Source organism: Pseudoliparis swirei, chromosome 7, assembly GCF_029220125.1.
Source record: "Pseudoliparis swirei isolate HS2019 ecotype Mariana Trench chromosome 7, NWPU_hadal_v1, whole genome shotgun sequence".
In the NCBI taxonomy this organism is placed as follows: domain Eukaryota; kingdom Metazoa; phylum Chordata; class Actinopteri; order Perciformes; family Liparidae; genus Pseudoliparis; species Pseudoliparis swirei.
The window spans coordinates 16859996-16880662 of NC_079394.1; the positions used below are offsets into that span (position 1 = coordinate 16859996).

At 45.3% G+C, this 20667-nt stretch overlaps 1 protein-coding gene across 3 annotated transcripts in view; it reads right to left on the reverse strand.

Moving 5' to 3' along the window:
• Positions 1 to 20667, reverse strand: part of kank1a (KN motif and ankyrin repeat domains 1a) — a 47001-nt gene that overhangs the window by 3069 nt on the left and 23265 nt on the right. Inside the window, exons 2-8 of one of the 3 annotated variants that reach the window (XM_056418118.1) lie at positions 16138 to 16243; positions 4952 to 7399; positions 3010 to 3165; positions 1498 to 1597; positions 817 to 1014; positions 475 to 562; positions 1 to 220 (exon numbers count right to left, since the gene is read on the reverse strand). In XM_056418118.1, coding sequence (XP_056274093.1) covers positions 1 to 220; positions 475 to 562; positions 817 to 1014; positions 1498 to 1597; positions 3010 to 3165; positions 4952 to 7399; positions 16138 to 16174 — 3247 coding nt within the window. In that variant the 5' untranslated portion in view covers positions 16175 to 16243. Of the gene's footprint in view, positions 221 to 474; positions 563 to 816; positions 1015 to 1497; positions 1598 to 3009; positions 3166 to 4951; positions 7400 to 16137; positions 16251 to 20667 lie in introns of all 3 variants that reach the window. The other 2 variants (XM_056418117.1, XM_056418119.1) reach the window with 2 other exon arrangements.

Here is a 20667-nt window from a genome sequence, read left to right on the forward strand (position 1 = left end):
CTGCATCCAGCAGCTCCTTCACCACCTGGAAGTTGGAGTGCGACACGCTGTAGTGCAGTGCCGTGTTGCCGTTGCCGTCGGCCATGTTGACCACGTGGCGCAGCACGGCCGGCGACACAGCGCCGAGGGCGCCCAGGTAGTCTTCCACCATGGCCGCCTCCGCCGCCTTCTGGCTGGACACGCGGAACCACTCGTGCTGCACAGTGTTGACCCCGGCTCTCTGGAGGGCGAGGGGTCAGAGGTCAGTTACAGGACAGGACCAGAGGTCAATTACAGGACGGGGTCAGTTACAGGAGAAGGTCAGAGGTCAGTTACAGGAGAGGGTCAAAGTTCAGTCACTGGAGGGTCAGAGGTCAGTTACAGGAGAGGGTCAAAGTTCAGTCACTGGAGGGTCAGAAGTCAGTTACATGACGGGGTCAGAGGTCAGTTACAGGAGAGGGTCAGAGGTCAGTCACAAACAGTTTTCCCGCTCACCAGATCTTTCCCGCTCACGGCTTTCGGGTCGCTGAGGTGAGTTTTGAGGACGTTGCTGGCGGCCAGCATCTTCTCGCTGAGCTCACACCTTCAAGACAAACGTTATTATTATTACATTGAAATAACAGTCGCATATTTATAGATTTTTACTGTATTTACTAAATACACATTTATTTAAAAAAGAAAAGTAGGATTTGATACAGCATTTAAAAATTATAACTTTTAATTAATAACCGTTAGAGGATAATAAAATGCTCACTTGGCGTCTAAAAAAACCCCCACCGACACGCATTACTCACACATTATGAACAGTTACTCGAACAAGAAATCTCTTAAACGCACCTCTCTCGCATCTCCTGCTTCTCTGAACCTTCCTCCTTCTCTTCCTCCTTCCTCGTCACCTCCTCGGCCTCCACATTCTTATATTCCTCCTTGTTTCCTCCGAACTCCTTCTCCTCCTCATCGTCGTCATCGTCGTCGTCCGACCCCGAGGAGCTGCTGTCCTCCGAGCTGGAGTCGTCGCTCGACGTCGTCTCATACCTGGATTTGGCACAAGGGGGCGACAAACTCTTTAAGATTCAAATGCTTGCATCTTAAAAAGAAAAAAAACACTGATTCATGACAATAATATTCTGCAACTTAAAAAGCAAAGTTATAAGTAAATACACATTTACTCAATAGAAACTTTAAGACTCAGATGTTTGCACCAAAAAAACAAAAAAATGGAGGTGAACTTTAACTTCACTAGAGATAGTTAAAACACTATTTCATGACAATAATATTCTGCAACTTAAACAGCAAAGCTATACGCAAGAGGGCGGCAGAGTGACACTTACTCAGACGTTTGCACCAAAAAAAAGAAAACACAGATTGCATGGAGGTTAACGTGAACATCAACAGCACCTTTAACCTCACTTGGGCTACTTTTAAAAACACAGATTCATATCAATAATATTATGCAACTTAAAAAGCAAAGTTATAGGTAATCTAGCAGTTGTAAATACGTATTTTTTCCAGACTCACCCTCCGTTCACCCCGACAAACTGCAGGTTCTTCTTGGTGCTGTTGGAGTCGGGTGGTCCATCTTTCTTCTTCATGATGGACTTTAGGCTGCTCAGCTGCCCTGGAGGAGAGGAGGGGGAACGCACAGGTATATTTATTAGATTTCCACACAAGTTTATTTTAGTCAAGTCCAACATGTAAACGCCCTCTAAAGGTTTAGTGTAAGAGCGACAGACGGACATTTTTATTTAATTTATTCACGATGGAGATCACTTTTATATCTTGGATTATTAATTATTTTTAGGGACAAAGTATTTCTATTTAAGGTGATTTTACATGTCTAAACCAGAGACGGGTCCGTCATCACGGAGCATTTCCTGGAAGCCAAATCAAAACTGTGCCATCACAACCTAAAATACGGCTCTTCTTCAGCTGAATTCAGTGCGTTCAGTAACGGTCAGTGTTTGTGACTTTTCTTCTCAACATTCAGGACAACAAGTTGGAGAAAACTTCAAGTTTTCAATAAACGATTTGCATCTTTTTTCTTCTCTTTTTCTGCATTTTGTCTTCTCACATTTAAACTTTTTGCATTTTTTAATCATAATGACCCACTGAATGAAAGTCCTCGGACACGATCCAGAGCTCCGTCTCTCACTCTTTCCCAGAACCCTCAGAGCATCTCAGTCACGTTAAACACAGGCCTCCGAAAACCCAAAATACCAGAAACACTCGGCACATCTACCAAGGCCGGTTCTGATTGGAGGGGCCTCTGTTCACTGCCCAGGGCCACAGCCGAGTGTGTGTGTGTGTGTGTTTGTTCATGTATCAACATGCATCCAGTTGCATATGTCTACAGTGGCGCGTGTGTGTGGAAGCGCGAGCAGCTCGTCAGGAGGACGCCACGCTGATGATGACGAGGAGGATGAAGATGACAACCATCTTTCTCCCGTTGCTCGGTTCACAGCAATATATAATAAGTACATTTACTCAAGTACTGTACTTAAGCACTACTTTATATTTTTGGGGAGATCCAAACGGTTATTTTTACTAAACTTCATTTCCTTACTTTGCATATTCAAAATGTGTAAAACTAATGGATTATAAGTATTTATGTGAATAATTTAAACCAGCTGCAACATTTGATGAATAAGTCACTAATTATCATCCAGTAATAAATTTCCATGCAAATATTGTTGTACCTGTAACAGAGTACACTCTGGTTGTCGTACTTCTACTTCAGTAAAATATAAAGTGTTGGTTTAAATACGAACAAGGACATGTGAAAAGGACACAGAAGTATTTTAGGCCGCCTAAATATAAATAACCATAAAAGATGTGATGCTATTTCTAAACCAGCTGCAACATCAGCGCTTCAACCACTCGAAGACCAAAAGAGAGCCGAGAGAAGCCTCGGCCACAGCAGGATGAATGAATAAACTCAAAATAAAATATATTTTATAAATACAAATATTTAAAATAAATAAATAAAATAAAGCAGCTGGATAAGTTTGCCAAACGATTCCCCGGCCGTACCGTGCAGCGCCGTCGACATCTGCAGGTCCATGCGGCTTTTCTGCACCGCGGCGCTGAGCTGTGTAGGTGTGGCGGCGGCGGCTTCCTCTGCAGCCGTCGGGCCGCATGGAGGCTTCTCCGGGGGCGACTGCTCCGCACCGAGCTGTCGACCGTTATCTGAAAAAAGGAGGAGGAGGAGTCAGATGGGACAAAAGAGTTGAAAACTAGCGAGAATTCAAACAAAAAAAAGCTTCCAAACTGCTGCCTGACTGACATAAGATGGGCGTGTTATATACGATGTAGTTACGTCCCAATAAAATGTAACTGCAACCAACCAAATGGTTAAAAATGGCGAAACTTTTTTTTTACGGATGTTATTCATGACTGCGATGTGCAGGATCTAGTGACACAAAGTCCTGCACACAACACCTTAAAAGTATTACCAGCTAAATGCACTTTGCGAAGCAGGAATTGTGAAGATCTTTGTCCTCTGAGTCTAAATAAAAGATGCAGTGGAGGCAGGTGGTGAACGTTCACGCTCAGATTCCCATCCCCACCTCGTTTATCGTGTTCAGCGCAGTCATTAAAAATCGGTTCTCCTTCGTCTCCTCAGAACGGGAACGGCCGACATTCCAGAAGAGAGCGAGCTCCCGGGACGCCAGACAATCGGCCAGCGATCGTGTGCCAGCCCGCCGTGAATGCGTGTTATGCAACTGGGAGGGAGCCCATGAATCAGCACCAACGGGGAGGTGGAGGTGGCTAAACTCCTCCTCCACCCCCAAAAGAGACATGAGCTCATTGTAGGTGCACGGCCAAATGCCCAGAGATAACTTTGGCCTGTCCCATCAGGGTTCTCTGTAGACTGTGTGAACAAACACACACACACACACACAAGATCCTCACACACACTCAATCCACACACGCACACCTAGACAGAGCCAGTCAGTCCTGAACTTCATCGAATCTATATTATCTCGACAACAGTTTTATTGTCCTCTGAACAAAGAATGAATTTACAATCCATTCAATGTTCAAATGTAAATATACTTTGTATCCAGTACTAGATACAAAGTATATTTACATTTATACACCATCTTTAGCTTTTATCTTGTACAATTGTGCATCTTGTTTTTTATTCATGAAGTTCCCATTGCAGAGCTGAAATGTTTTAAATCCGGGTTCTATCATGGAAAATAAATTGGATATATAAGTAAGTGTAAATATATATCTAAATTATATTTATATAAGTGTGTATATATAGTGTAAATATATATTTTATACATAAATTAATAGTGTAAATATATATATATAAATAGTGTAAATATATATTATATAAAAATAGGTGTATATATATACATACATATATAAATAAATAGTGTAAATATATATATAAATAGTGTAAATATATATATATATTAAATTGAAATTATATTTTCAATATAATTAATTCGTTTGTTTTTGAGTGTTGACCCCAAAATCAGTATATAATGTATATTTTCCCAATCTTAAATACAAATAAATTAACTATATTTATAATCCTGTATGTCAATAAGCCAGTATTATTACTTTCATTGACAGTAAATAAGAATACAGAAGAAGATACAATATGCTGAGAAAAAATATGAAGAACGGCTAGTAAAGACGTTAATGTCGGATAATAAATAAAAAATAAAGACATCATTTGTTTGTTTACAAGACATAATCCACGGGATAACTTTAAGTGTTACTTTTAAACCTCTTGACTGTAATTTTATGTTTTGCGCCACAGTAAATTCCTCCGGTCCCAAAAGACAAGAAATAAAAACTCAAAACAAGAATCTCCGCTTACTGTACACCTTTAAACAAAGAAGAGAAGTTTGATTGTATTAAAGATACCGACGTAAGTAGTGTAATTTATTGTGCAATAATCGGTGGAAGAGAAAAAAACAAAAACTAAAGTAATAGAACTCTTCAAGCCTCTCACCTTCGCGCTCGTTCACGCCGTCCGGCATCCGGACGTCCTCGGCGCTGCCGTGCTTCATGACGGAGTTGATGGAGGACAGCGTGCTGACCAGCTGGCTGTTGATGGAGCCGAACTGGGACTGCGGCTGGCCGAAGGCTTCGGCCAGCTCGCTGTAGTTCTCCGCCAGCAGCATCTGCTGCTCCTGCAGCAGCTGCTGGACCCGCTCGATATAGTGGTCCAGTCCGGTGCCGCTGGCGCCGCCGGCCTGTGCTTGAGCCTGCAGCGGCGCCGCGATCTCCACGGCGCCACATTCCTCCGGCTGGGAGGGCCCGCACGCCATGTTCCTGGTTTTTAATCCCACCAGGAAGTTCTCCTGGACGCTCGCCGGCCCCACGCCGCACTCTTTGGTTCTCGCGCAGCTCGATTTCCCCCCGAAGGACTCGGCGTCCGTGGCGGTGCCGACGGCGACGGAGCGCGTGTTCACTGTGGCGTGAACGTCCTTGACGAGCCCGTCGCCGGCGGCCACTGTCCTCGTCTCCGTCGCGGCCGTGTTGGTGTGTCTCTCGCACGTGGTCACCTCGGTGTCGGTGAACGAGTCGGTCAGTACCGGCGTCTCCGTGTTGGTCTCCGTCGTGGCCGACTCGGGCGCGGCCGTGACGCCGGCGTCCGCCCTGCCGACGTAATCCGGACCGGTGCCCCGCGACAGCGTCGCCTTGACGACCTCCTCCACCGGACCGTCTCCGCAGCCGACCGACCGCGACTCCTTGCTCAGCTCCGCCATCGGCCGGCAGAGCGCCCGGCTGGGCACCGACTCCTCCGTGTTGACGGCGACCTCGCGCAGCGCGCTCCGCTCCGTGGCCGCCGGCTGGTCGCGCGTCTCCACCCACCTGCCGACGCACCGGTCGTGCACGTCCACGCGCTCGCGCACCACCCACCGGTCCATCGGGACCTCGGGGCCCGCACCGACGCTAAGAGTTTCCGGCGCGGCGGCGCGGCCGCAGTCCGGACGCTCGCCGACTCCCAGGCTGCGCGTCTGGACTTTGGCGGCGACGCCCACGCTGTACACCTCGGGCCTCGCCGTGGAGCCTTTATCCACCTTCTTCCTGGTCGAGCCGCCGGCCGCCTGCAGCTCCAGCTTCAGCTTGCCCATTTCGATCTGGTGCGTGGCCTCCTTCATCTGCACCTCCAGGCGGTAGATCGTCTCCTTCAGTGCCTCGATGGTCTGCTGCTGCAGCTCGATCTCCCGCTCCGCCTCGCCGGTCACGCCCAGCATGGCCTCGGTCACGCCCACCGCCGCGCTGCGCGTCTCCCGCCGCTCCGTCGACACTCCGGCGTCCCGGAGTGTCGGCGTCCGCTTGACGGGGAGGAGGCTGCTCATGTTCTCTTCTGTGACCACGCCGACGGACCTCTGGTGGGGCCGGTTCTGCGCGAGCTCCCGAGGCCGAGTTTCAGCCGCTGCCATCGTCGTCTCCAGAGCTTGGACGCCGGCGGCCAGACGCCTGAACTCCTCCAGCCGCTGAGCGCTCTGCTCCTGGGCGTCGGGCTCCATGATGTGCAGCTCCGTCTCCTTCTGGACGGGGTTCCCCGGGTTCTCCATCTGGTCGGCGCTGCCCACGCTGAAGGAGCGCTTGCGGAAGCCGCCGCCGGGAATCAGATTTTTGGACTGCGCGGCCAACTGCCGTTTCTCCTCCTGGAGCACGGCGATCTTCACCTGCAGGATGGGGATGGTCTTCACCTGCTCCTCCAGCTCCTTCAGCTTCTTGAGCGCCACCACCATCTGCTCGCGGATCTGCTGCAGGTGCAGCGGGCTGACGTTGGTGACGGGCGTGGCCATGCCGGAGCTCAGGGGGCTGTGCCGGATGGAACTGCCCACGGACGGCGGGTAGTAAGGGTTGTACTCGCCGTTGGGGAGGTGGCCGTTGGCGGGGAGCGGGTGGTGGGAGCCCGAATAGGAGGACAGCGAGCTGCTGGAGCCGCCGCCAAAGCTGGCGAAGCGGCGGCGGGGCGGCGGCGGCTCGCCGTGCGGCTGCGCGAGCAGCAGGCGCTCCTGCTCGAGGCGGAGGCGCGTCTCCATGAGGGTCTTCTCCACCTGGGGGTTGCGGCGGGGGGCGAACCGCGGCGATGGCGGCGGCGGCAGGAGCGGCTGGCGGGCTTCACCGGGGGCGAGCTGGGCCCGGGCGCCGAAGAACACCGGGGACTGCTTGTCGTCGCTGTTGGAGGAGGACAGAGAGTCCGTGGAGGTCCATTCAGCCCGAACGCCGCCGACACCGCCAGTGACGCCCCGTGGCGCCGCCGCCAACAACGAGGGCTTGGCCCCTTTGGGCTTCCTCTGGATGCTCAGCTTCTTGACGGCGTTGCCGCGCTCGATGTCGTCCACATACTTGAGGAAGTCCAGGTCAAGCTGATAACCGTAGGGGGTCTCAACGTAGTAGGGCGCCTTCTCGTCCTCCGTGCATCGTTGTCCTCTTTCTGAAACACACGAGAAGAAGCATAAAGTTAGAGTTCAGACCCGGAGACCCTCGGCGGGGCATGAAGCAGCCGCTCGGGAGTCGGGTGAAAGCGTTTTTCCTCGGCCGCTGACGATCGCCATAAATCTGACGGAGAGTACAGACGTGTCTGGAGTGTCTCACGTGTCTGCAGGGAAAGCGCCAGTGATAATCTTCATCTTTTAAAAATTGTTTTACTTAAAACTATGAGAGACACAACCGAGAGGCGGAGTTCAGCCTCACTATGTTCTGACATTTTTTAGAACATAGAACATCTATGTTCCAAATGTAAAAGTTAAAGGCAAACTTCTACATCTACTCAAGCGAGTGAAGCTCTTTTTCTTCAGGAACGTGTTCTAGAAAGTTTAAATCTGGGTTTTTTCTGTGCACACAGACCTGAAATAAGCACTTCCTGTTTCATGTTTTTACCTGTACATGTAAAACGTTAGCGACGGACAAACAGGCCGTTGTGTACCGATCTGGGATACGAGGCGAGAGCCAGAGGGGTCAGGGGGACGGACGCGTCAATATTATCAGTCCAAAATCCAAGTTGTGTCGACATCCGAGCTCTTTGACACAAAACCTCAGTTAACAAACATAAATATACTCCAGCACTCACTGGACGTGTGGAGTCAGACGTACACTTAAAGTCCAAACTCCACACTTCTCCTCCGTCAGCCAGCTTCTCCTCCACTACACTCGCTCTAAACGCAGCGTCTTGTTCTTGTGAATGCCGGGAACTCACGGCTAAAGCAATCAAAACAGCCCGGCTCCCCCGCACGCACTCGCTCCTTTACATTTCAGACAACAACAACAACAAGAGGATCACAAGGCTTGAATAAGAACCCTCACCGCCTCGTTGCTCTACTTTTCCTCCTTCACGCCGTCTCTCGCATTAGCTGCAGAGCCGAGACACTGAACTGCTGTTTCTCTCTCGCTCACTCAATAAAAAAAAGGAGGAGGAGGGAGGGAAGGAAGGAGGGAGCATAAAAAGTTCCACTATTGGTGTAAACTAAAAGCACACCGGCACTGCGTCACGATTGGACAGCTGCCTCGTCCAATCCCGCGAGGCTCCGAGTCCAAATAAAAGAGTCCCTGTTGTTCAGTCGGAGGGGCGGCGACAATGACGGTCTGTTGGAGGGACGACCCCCCCCCCCCCACAAAAAACACCACCACATTTCTACTTGGCAGAGCAATCTTTCACCGAATAAAGAAGTCGGGTTTCTAGAAGTTTATGCTTCTTTTACGCAACATTTAAAATCGATAACATGGATTTTCTCTCACCGTTTAGCCAGTAAAATGGCGGAATGTGCATTTGATTTCATAACAGACGCGTATCACCATGTTCTGACATTTTATAAAACGATTAACAATCTTTCCTAATTAAAAGCAAACTTTGACATCTATTCAACCGAGTGAAGCTCTTCTCCGTCAGGAACGTGTTCTAGGAAGTTTAAATCTGAGTTTTCACTGCACACAGACCTGAAATAAGCACTTCCTGTTACATGTTTTTACTGGTAGAAATAATCTGTGAGGGAGCAGCACAGTCACGGTCTTGTGCCGTCTGGTTCAGCCCCCCCCACCCCCCACCCCCAACTGGTTTCTGGCCAGCCATGTCACACACACACACGGCAGTGACAGGCGGCCCTCTGGTACCGGCCGAGACTCCCGGGTCAGCTGAGCGATGACCTCATCAACGTCATCAGCAGCTGTTGCATTGTCCCGTTTTTGACAGCGATTACGCAACAGCTCCACGACCTTTAAACCCACCACGAGGCCGGAGTTACACAACGAGACTTCTTTACTTCTCCCAGGTCTTCTCCAGGTTGCACCATCATGAATAAACACGAGTATTTAAGGAATGTAAAAAAGAAAGGGGGAGGGGCCTCCATCGAGACATAATGTCCATCTGAGCCAGTTCATCTTTTAAAAGTACAGTAAGAACATTTAATTCTTTGAGAATGACACTGGACTCGATAGCCCCTCTGAAGAAGAAGACAGTGAGGAAGAGGAGGTTTGCTCCCTGGTATAACCCTCAGACCCGCAAACTAAAGCAAACGTCACGAAAACTTGAACGCATATGGCGTTCAACTAATCTCGAAGAATCCCGCTTAGTTTGGCGAGATAGTCTTAAAACATATAAGAAGGCCCTCCGTAATGCCAGAGCAGCCTATTACTCATCAGTAATAGAAAAAAATAAAAATAACCCCAGGTTTCTCTTCAGCACTGTAGCCAGGCTGACAGAGAGTCACAGCTCTGTGGAGCCGAGCATTCCTATAAACCTTAGTGGTAATGACTTTATGAACTTCTTTAATGAAAAGATTTTAACTATTAGGGACAAGATTAATATTCTCTTGCCCATAACCAGTGCCAATCTGTCCTCAAGTGGAATGGCCTTGGAAACCGCTGTATGCCCTGGTGTATATTTGGAGGGCTTTTCTCCCATCAACCGTGACCAATTATCTTCAACGGTTTCTACTTCGAACACGTCTACCTGTCTCTTGGACCCCATCCCGACGAGGCTGCTTAAAGACGTTTTGCCTTTAATTGGCGGCTCTCTATTAGATATTATCAATGTGTCTCTGCTAACAGGCCACGTACCACACTCCTTCAAGGTGGCTGTTATTAAACCTCTCCTGAAGAAGCCCACTCTGGATCCAGAGGTATTGGCTAACTATAGACCGATCTCTAACCTCCCCTTCCTCTCCAAGATCCTTGAGAAAGTGGTCGCAAATCAGTTGTGCGACTTTCTACATCATAATAGTTTATTTGAGAAATTTCAATCAGGATTTAGAAAACACCACAGCACCGAGACGGCACTGGTGAAAATTACAAATGACCTCTTAATGGCAGCAGATAAAGGACTCCTCTCTGTCCTGGTCTTGTTAGACCTTAGTGCTGCATTCGACACCATTGACCATGACATCCTGTTACAGAGACTGGAGCAGTCGATTGGCATTTCAGGCACGGCACTAATTTGGTTTAAATCCTATTTATCAGATCGATCTCAGTTTGTATTTGTAAACGATGACGCCTCGATAACCACCAACGTTAATCACGGAGTTCCACAAGGTTCTGTGCTTGGACCAATTTTATTTACCTTATACATGCTTCCTTTGGGCAATATTATCAGGAAACACTCCATAAACTTTCATTGTTATGCAGATGACACTCAACTATATTTATCGATAAAACCAGAGGAGAGCAACCAACTCTGTAAAATTCAAGCATGTCTTAAAGACATAAAAACATGGATGACCTGCAACTTCTTGATGTTAAACTCAGACAAAACCGAAGTAATTTTAATCGGCCCTGAGCACCTCAGAGATCAATTATCTGGTGATGTGGATTCTGTAGACGGCATTGCTCTAGCATCCAACACCACTGTAAAGAATCTTGGCGTTATCTTTGATCGGGACTTGTCCTTTAACTCCCACGTAAAGCAAATCTCAAGGACTGCATTCTTTCATCTACGTAATATTTCAAAAATCAGGCACATCTTGTCTCAAAAAGATGCAGAAAAATTGGTTGACGCGTTCGTTACTTCGAGACTGGATTACTGCAACTCCTTATTATCAGGCTGCTCTAATAAGTCTCTTAGGTCCCTCCAGTTGATCCAGAATGCTGCAGCTCGTGTTCTCACTAAAACTAAGAAAAGAGATCACATCACTCCTGCACTAGCTGCTCTGCTCTGGCTCCCAGTAAAATCAAGAATCACTTTTAAAATTCTTCTCTTAACCTACAAAGCCTTGATTGGTGATGCACCATCATATCTTAAGGAGCTTGTAGTACCATATTGCCCCACTAGAGAGCTACGCTCACTAAATGCGGGACTACTTGTAGTTCCTAGAGTCTTAAAAAGTAGAATGGGAGCCAGAGCCTTTAGTTATCAAGCTCCTCTTTTATGGAACCAGCTTCCAATTTCAGTCCGGGAGGCAGACACAGTCACCTCGTTTAAGAGTAGACTTAAGACTTTCCTCTTTGACAGAGCTTATAGTTGGGGCTGAATCAGGTTCACCTGGTCCAGCCCCTTGATATGCTGCTATAGGCTTATAGCTGCCGGGGGACGTTTTAGGATGCACTGAGTACCTATCTCCTCTTTTTTCTCTCCTTAAGGATGAATTTTCATCTCTCAATCACACGTTACTAACTCTGCTTTCTCCCCGGAGTCCTTTTGACTTCACGTCTCATGGGGTCATCGGACCCTATGAGACGACATAGATCCTATCTGCCTGATGGATCGTCTGGGTCGTGGAATTCCTGCTCCTGACTACGCCACTGTCCTGTTGAGACTCCGCCCACTGTTGAGACTCCGCCCACTCCTCCTCCCAACTGCCATCTGCCTGATGGATCGTGGAGGTCTCCATCGTGGAATATGCCTACTATGAACTATTCATACACTCTGTCATATTCATTGAATGTATTTAAACTCTAAATCTGTCCTTCTGTACACATTACATATATTGCACCTGTCCATCCTGGAGAGGGATCCTCCTCTGTTGCTCTCCTGCAGGTTTCTTCCCTTTTTTTCCCCCTGAAGGGTTATTTGGGAGTTTTTCCTGGTCCGATGTGAGGTTTTGGGGCAGGGATGTCTATGTGTACAGATTGTAAAGCACTCCGAGACAAATTTGTAATTTGTGAAATTGGGCTATACAAATAAACTGAATTGAATTCACACGATACTGCAGCACGCGTTCTTTGACTTTTGATATATTTTTACAAATTTTTAACGGAAGAAAGATTTTTAAATGAAGGAGATTTAATTGAAAATAATATTTCTACTTTTATATAATATGCAACAACTCCAACGTTGTGGAAACGCCTCTTTTAAGTTTTGATGACCTGCGAAAGCAAAACAAAAATTTGTTTTTTGGGACTTTTGGTCGAACGAAAACAGAAAAAGTTAAGTGAGTTTGAACAATTGGAAGTTGAGATGGACGTTAACATCTTGTATGAAACATTTAAAAGAAGGTTGTAAACAAAATGATATCAAAAAAGCTACTAAATGACAGTTGACAGCTTTTAAGAGCATCCAGATCGCGGTACACGCCCACTTCCTGTCAGCTGGGGCTCATTAACATATTTCAGCCCAAACATTTCATTCTTCTGACGCTCTAAAGAGAGAAAACGTGGCGACTAGAATGTTTTCCAGCTGCACGCATGTCACAGATGTCCGGAGCTCCCAAACTGAAACCACGTGGCGCCTGAACAGCGGCTCGCTCTCTGAATTTAAAAGTCAAATACGTCCGAGAGAAGCCGGAGTCGCACGTTTTAAAAGCGTGTAAGGAGTCTTTTAATACGTGCACACTTTGGGACTCGTCTGTATTGGTGATAAAGACATCACGGTGGCTTTCTGCGACGAAAAACCCATGAACTCTTTTATTTATTTAAATACTGCGCTGCAGGGCCAACTTTGGGCCTCGCCGTTAGAATCTGTGAGGAAAGTATAAATATACACAACCAGGGCTCGTTTTGCAGCGGCTCTGTAAAAAGTCTAAATTTAGAGCTGACAAAAGCCCTAAAACATTCACAGAGCCCTCAGGACGATTAAAGAGAGAATACGGGGATAAATGAGTCGGTGCACAAGAAGTCTCGATCTCTGCATCTCTTTCTATCCTCAGGTTAGAAGCTATTGTTTATTTTGTGATTATATCGCTGATGAACGATAAATGTTCGCCACAATAATTCAAAAGGCGCTCGCCAACTTCCTGTTTGGCCTCCAGTCACACGCCTGCAGCGCTCTCAAGACGAGACGTCAAATAAACAAACATCCTTTGACAAGAAGGCGCCTAACAGCTCATCACGCCTCGTTATGAAAACAGTGAACACAGAGACACAGAGAGCGTCAGCAGATCAGCACAAAGTACACCAGGTCAGAGACGCACAGCTGCGACTTTTAAATGACTTTTCCACAGCTTTTCCACGGCTTTTAAATTACTTTTTACAGCTTTTAAATTACTTTTCCCGGTGGCCACACACACACACACACACGTTCTCATACAGCCAGGCTGGTATTTCCTGCCTCTATAGAGAGCCAGCCGTCAGATTCCAGCGGCTCTACACCAGGAAAAGGGAGAAGGAAAACGGCTCTAGAAAGATAAGTCCAGTAAAGATGCACATACGCTGGGACCAGACGGCCGACAGACCCATGAGCTTCTTCTAGAAACTCACAACGTCAACAGCTCAACTCGATGCACGATGCGTCGCCCACGTCGGCCTCGTCCCAGACGATTTACACAAAACAATCAGACGGTTCATTTCTAGTGAACCCATTGAAAGCTTCAGGCGGTGATGTTCACGTGGTGGGTCACCATCTACAGTTAGTTCACATTTTAACAATCTAAAATGGAACGAGCAGGACTAACAGTCTCTGGGAATAACAAACATGTTTGATTGTTGCAATAAATCTGCATTAATTTCCCAAATATCTTACAAAATGGAGCCATTTGTGCTGCAAGTCATCTAAACAAGACTAAAGTGATCAAATGAGGACAACCACAAAAAAAAAAAAAAATCACGAACGAGACATGACGTGAACTTTGAGGTTACTGGATTACTATGAGCTCAGGAAAAGAGTCAGGCTAGCAGTTCATACCCTCTTCTAGTCTTTATACTAAGCTACGCTGACGTGCCGAGACCCTGATCTGTTTGTTCCTCCGTTGCATGCTCAGTATTTATATTTAACCACAAAAATGCTAAATAAAGCCCATTTAATATCCCAATGAAGGAACAAAGAGGTTTATGTAATGCACAACAATAACAGAGCAGCTCTTGCACGTTGTTGACACTAAATTAAAAAACCGTTTGGCCAACAATGAGGGGATTAGAGTCTCTAACAGTCGCAGGTTAAACCTGTTCCACATCTATTCATCAAACAGCGTTGTGTGTAAAGACACCTTCAGTTGACAAGAGGACAAATGGCTCCGCCCCCTCCAGCACACATTACCACCGGCCTCAGCATGAACACTCCTCGTGATATCAGGGGCTATATTATATTTCTATGGGGCAGTTTTGCCCTTTGCCCTCTATTTCTGACCCTGCTCACAGTCATCGTTTTGCATTTTAAAAATCGAGTCAAGCTAGCAAGGCTACAAAATGGCAAAGGAGATACTACACCTCCCACAATGCAACTTCAAATCACTCAAACTCCACTCCACTTTGCATTTCCACATGAATAAAGATCTCCTGAAGTTTGAAGCCCAAGCGGACTCCACAGACTCTACAGAAGACGTCACACACATGTTCTCCAGGCCCAGAAGCTCGTGAATTCATCTGTGAAATGTCCCTTTAAAGTCGTGACGTGAGCAATGTTCCCCCTCAGCGTATTGGTCCGTCTGCCCGGTCACCAACGTGTTAATGTGCGCGAGCGAACCTCTGCAAACCTCTATAGATTCCTTCATGTGACCACGTCGGCATGTCGACTGCCAACACCGCGGATGAGCTATTTATACGGATTGCAAGAAGGTGGGCGGGGCTAATCATTGTTCACATTCTGTACAAATGGACAATAGAATACAGCCCGGTGTGCTCGTGGCACGTGAGGTGAATCCACACGTTTACATGCGTGAAAAGAAAAAGATCGTAAATTAAGTGGTTTTGGGGGGGGGGGGGGGGTTAATGGCGGTGGCAGAGAGCATCTGTCCTGCATGCCGAACATTCCTGGAGGGATTTTGGGAAGGAAGAAGCTTCACTCTCTCCCGTTAGTGTGGACAGGAATGCGAGTCGTCTGCAGATGTGTGTCTGTGTGTGTGTGTGTGTGTGTGTGTGTGTCAGCATTTAGTTCACACTGAAGCGTGAAAATCTTCTCCTCATATTGTTTTGCTACTGGAACCAACGAGGAGCGAATACGTCTCACTTTGTGTCTACTGGCAGCTAATTCAAAATTCCTGCAAATATGTGAGATGTTCACGAAAAAGTTGTGAACAAAATATAAAAAAATATATAGAAAAGAATGTATTTTTTATATATAGAATAAATAAATATATTTTTTATATAGAAAAATATATATTTTTTATATATATATAAAAATTATATTTCTAAATATATAGATATTTTTTGAATATATATACACACATTTTATAATATATCTATATAAAAATATATATTTCTTTTTTTTTATTTAGATACATCATATATATGCACATAAAACATATTGAAATATATATATATATTGAAATATATAATGAGCTTTAATTTGCACATTGTGATTAATTGCCGACTACAGTTAAATAAAAACAGTTTAAATGTATTCAATTAACTGAATGATCCCATACATGTAAATGTCTGTGCACTACTTAATTAAGTTGAACCATATCATTCCATGTTAACTCATATTTTGATGCCTAAAGAAAAGTCCCTGAAATCTTATTTTTCATAATTAGAAATTGGGAGAAAAAAGTAAATCTGTCCCTTTGAGAGACGGAGACGTGATGCCGCAGCTCATTGGTTAAATATACTCGCCTGCAACCCGACCCCCTGACACTGAGCCCCCTTTGTGTCCTCATCCAGCTCCGTTATATTTTAGTAAGGACGAGCACACGTTCAAAAAAGGGCAGCGAGGGATCAAAATATATTATTAACCAGTCACAGTCTGCTGGGGGGGAATACATGTTACCCTCCCACAACACGACAAAATAACTTGACATGCAAACAGTTAAAATAAGAGTATCACAAAGAATACAACGTGATCAACACTCAATGAGTAAAAAGGGGGATGTTTACCTGGGGCGTTGCCATTCACTTGCATGGTTTGAGCCATGGCTGCAGTCCCACAAGACCTCCTGCGGTCATGCAAAGGCCATGCATCAAGTCCAGGTTACCATGCAGCCTGCGGACTACACACACACACACAGGGAGTTACTCACAGGGAACGTAAGGCCGATGCAGACGGGAGATGAGTTCAAGCAGCTCGCTAAATAAATGGTCATGAATCCAATGTCGCTCACACGACCTATGGTTTCCTGACATGTTAACGTATTTTGTTTCATTGTTATGCAGATGATACTCAATTATATCTATCGATCAAACAAGAGGAGTCCAACCAGCTCAGTAAAATTCAAGCATGTCTTAAAGACATAAAAACAACTTCTTGATGTTAAACTCAGACAAAACTGAAGTAATTTTACTCGGCCCTGAGCACCTCAGAGATCAATTATCTGGTGCTGTGGTTTCTGTACATGGCATTGCCCTGGCATCCAACACCACTGTAAAGAATCTCTGAGTTATCTTTGATCGGGACTTGTCCTTTAACTCCCACGTAAAGCAAATCTCAAGGACTGCATTCTTTCATCTACGTAATATTTCAAAAATCAGGCACATCTTGTAAAATCAAGAATCACTTTTAAAATTCTTCTCTTAACCTACAAAGCCTTGATTGGTGATGCACCATCATATCTTAAGGAGCTTGTAGTACCATATTGCCCCACTAGAGAGCTGTGCTCAATAAATGCGGGGCTACTTGTAGTTCCTGGAGTCTTAAAAAGTAGAATGGGAGCCAGAGCCTTTAGTTATCAAGCTCCTCTTTTATGGAACCAGCTTCCACCTTCAGTCCGGGAGGCAGACACAGTCACCTCATGTAGAGTAGACTGAAGACTTTCCTCTTTGACAGAGCTTATAGTTAGGGCTGAATCAGGTTCACCTGGTCCAGCCCCTTGATATGCTGCTGTAGGCTTATAGCTGCCGGGGGACGTTTAGGATGCACTGAGCACCTCTCTCCTCTTTTCTCTCCTTATGGATGAATTTCTTTGGATCATGGAATATGCCTACTACCAGCTATGCCATGGCCCTGTTGAGACTCCGCCCACTCCTCTCTACCTCCATCTGCCTGATGGATCATCGAGGTCTGGATAATGGAATATGCCAACTACCAACTATTCATACACTGTCATATTCATTGATTGTGTTGTTACTGTGTTTTAATTTGTGTATAATGATTTCTTCTGTACACATTACATCTATTGCACCGGTCCTTCCTGGAGAGGGATCCTCCTCTGTTGCTCTCCTGAAGGTTTCTTCCCTTTTTCCCCCGTGAAGGGTTGTTTGGGAGTTTTTCCTGATCCGATGTGAGGTTCTGGGATGTCTATGTGTACAGATTGTAAAGCATGTAATTTGTAATTTGTGAAAATGGGCTATACAAATAAACTGAATTTAATTAACGTGGTAGCTGCTCATGGTTGTTTGAATACTTAATACCAGGTTCAACACCTTCACCCCAATGAAATCCACCACTTCTCAACTTTCCCAGGACGTTTCCCCGACTTTCCACAATTTTTTCACGACTTTTTCAATCACTTTAAAAAGACTTTTCTACCATTTTTAAGTGACTTTTCAATCACTTTTCCGCGAGTTTTTAATAACCTTTCCAGGACTTTTCCATGACGTTAAACCAAATTTCCATGACCAAACATTTTGTGAAATCTCGGTGTATACATAAGTAATTAATAAACCGTAAATGACATGAATGAGACAATAGTTTGATTAAAAGAATACATATATAAATGTTTATACTTTTAATCAAACTGCGTAAATGAACGTATGAATATAAAACATTCCAAAACTTTTGGGATTTACATTTTTTCCAATGACTTTTCCAGGCCTGGAAATAAAAAAATATTTAAAATTCCATGACTTCCAGGTTTTACATGCCGGTATGAACCCTGTAATATACATGTAGCTCCTGTAGTTTAATACAGACAAAAGGTGATATGGAACAACAAATAGCTGGTTTATTTTGGTTTTCTTACGTCAAGGAGGTTGAAACCCCTGCAGGTTTAATCTTTAAACTACGTGTTCAGTCCAGTGATCGGTAACCAAAGCCGTCGACTGAATGTAGGGCAGTAAAAACTCTAGTAAATGTACTTGGTGATGTTCCACCGCTCCAGAGGGCACGCGGCGTCTCCGCCCAACATTTATTTTGTGTCCTATGACATAAAAACCTTTTGTCCGTGAAAGCTGAAGCCCACGAAAAGCTTCTCATTAGGTAAACATAGGAGGACTAGTGTGCACTAGCCTGGTCTTCATCATCATCAATGGATACACCATGAGCCGCAGACAAAAGAGCCATTCTTGACTTACGGGCATCCAGGCCCCTCAATTGGGCATCATATTTATAGTTATTTTTCTTTGTGTTGCGGCCCTGAAGCCTGTATTAGTTTAACTAGGTCTAGCTAGTGAATTATTGCAACCAGGTACACATTAGAATATGAGTTAATTCATTGTACAAGCTGTCTGTAAAAAACTAAACCCTGAGTCCTCACTCAGCAGCACATGCAAGTCCTTGTTTACAGGATGCAGCCAAATAAAGCGCCGACGTCATCGCGCCACGGCGGCTAAATCCAAACTGTCAGTCACCCTGAGAAACGTTTAAAGATCCGATACAGAGACGACAAAGACACACACACAGACACACACAGCAGCATCCAAATAGACTGAAATCTATTTAGTCCATTGGTCCCGCCTCCTCCGGCTACTTTAACGCTGCAAATAAACCACACGTAAATAAATAAAAGCACCAAATGCCTTTGAAAGGTTGCATTATCGAAGGAGGTTCAACATGGTTCATGAATACTTTTTTCTTTTGAAAAACACTGACATTACAAAGAGCGATATTTTAGAAGAAAAAAATATATTAATATTTGTATTTATATTATTAAGAATTCTTTAATATATTTATATTTTATATTAGTTTATATTTATTTATTTTATATAATATAAAAAGATTTCCAGATGCCTCCATCAGTGACGTGTGCAGAGCGTCGTTTCTTCATCTCATAAGAGCAACAAAAAAAAGAGATTTAATTCTTAGTTTAGTTCAAAGCAAATATTTTATTTGGAAAAGAATATTTTGAATCTTGGTTATATATTGTAATTTTGTTAAACATTTATGATCATTAAGCCGCGTCTCTATTAAATCCCCCCTAACCACTGAGTAAATTATGTATTTCAGCATTATTTTGCTCTCCACACCTGAAACAGGAAGTTGTTTTTATTAAAATCTGCCGAGCGTCCTGTTACTTCCACCAACGACGGAGCAACCGTTGAATAACAACAACATCCGTCTGTAAAGAAGTGTCTCACCTCCTGCTTTCAATGCAAAATACACAATTCTGAAAAATCCTCAAACAAATAAAACAAAAGGTCCTTGAATGCACCGCGTTAGGACTCGAGGCTTGTTTAGTGACATTGAAGACTGTTAAAGCTTAACCCTCAGCTTCTTACCTGTGTCTCTCATGCTAACGTCCTCCCACAGCTCGCAGGTAGCACACAGTGACCGAGTCCCGTGAACACATCTAAACCCAGCCTGGGGGGGGGGGGGGGACACCGCTAAGATTAGACGACTTCCTCGAATGACAGACAAACGATCCGTGTTCTATAAGAGGGAGTTCGGCTGTTTAGGGGATAGCCGACCCCGAGCAGGGCCTCCAGGTGAAGGAGAGCTAAGGCCTCGAGGCCCCCGACCCCTCTGGGCCCCCAGAGGCCCCGACCCCTCTGGCCCCACCTTCAACTCCTGAAGAGCATTAGCGAGGCCGACGTGAGGGCCCCTTTGAGCGTAAACAGGAGCCACAATCACACAAATCTGAGCCGAGGACACCTGGGACGATGCCAGAGGATTTTATTTATTTTTTCAAAATAAAAGACTCGTTAATCAGGTCCATCGGGAGCCAGAACTCCTACACTGCGACATCGCCCATGGACAGCACTTCCTGGACTAATTGGCCTTTTTTTTTAATTTCACCTAAACGTATTTTAGGTGAATCTGAATTCAGAGACGAGATCCATGAAAAAAATGCTCTAAAACATCAGGAGTGAAACTAAAAAGTTAATTCTGTAAATGCACCAAATGTTACGGAACAGGAAGTACGACGCCGTCAATATCGGCCCCGTGTTATAGGGCAATAAGCAGGTTACGCATTTTAAAATCCACATTGAAATGACCTCATTTTAAGGGAGGCATCACGTTATTTAACCAAGTATTAGTTTAACCAAGTATAAACACTTTTTACTACACAAGCTTAAAGTTATCATGCAGCAGCTCATTGCTGCCGCATCACAGACGCGTCACAGTGGCGATGGCAGAACTCAGCTCAGAGAAAAGTCATCTTTGACGCCTTAATTAATTACTAAATTAATCAAATTAGTTCAAAACTAAGAAGTAAAACACTCACCGTCCGACCAGCGAGGAGAGCTCGACGTGAACGACGGAGGACGAAGAAGAACAAACACACAAACCGGAGCGACTCGTTTGGTTCCTGT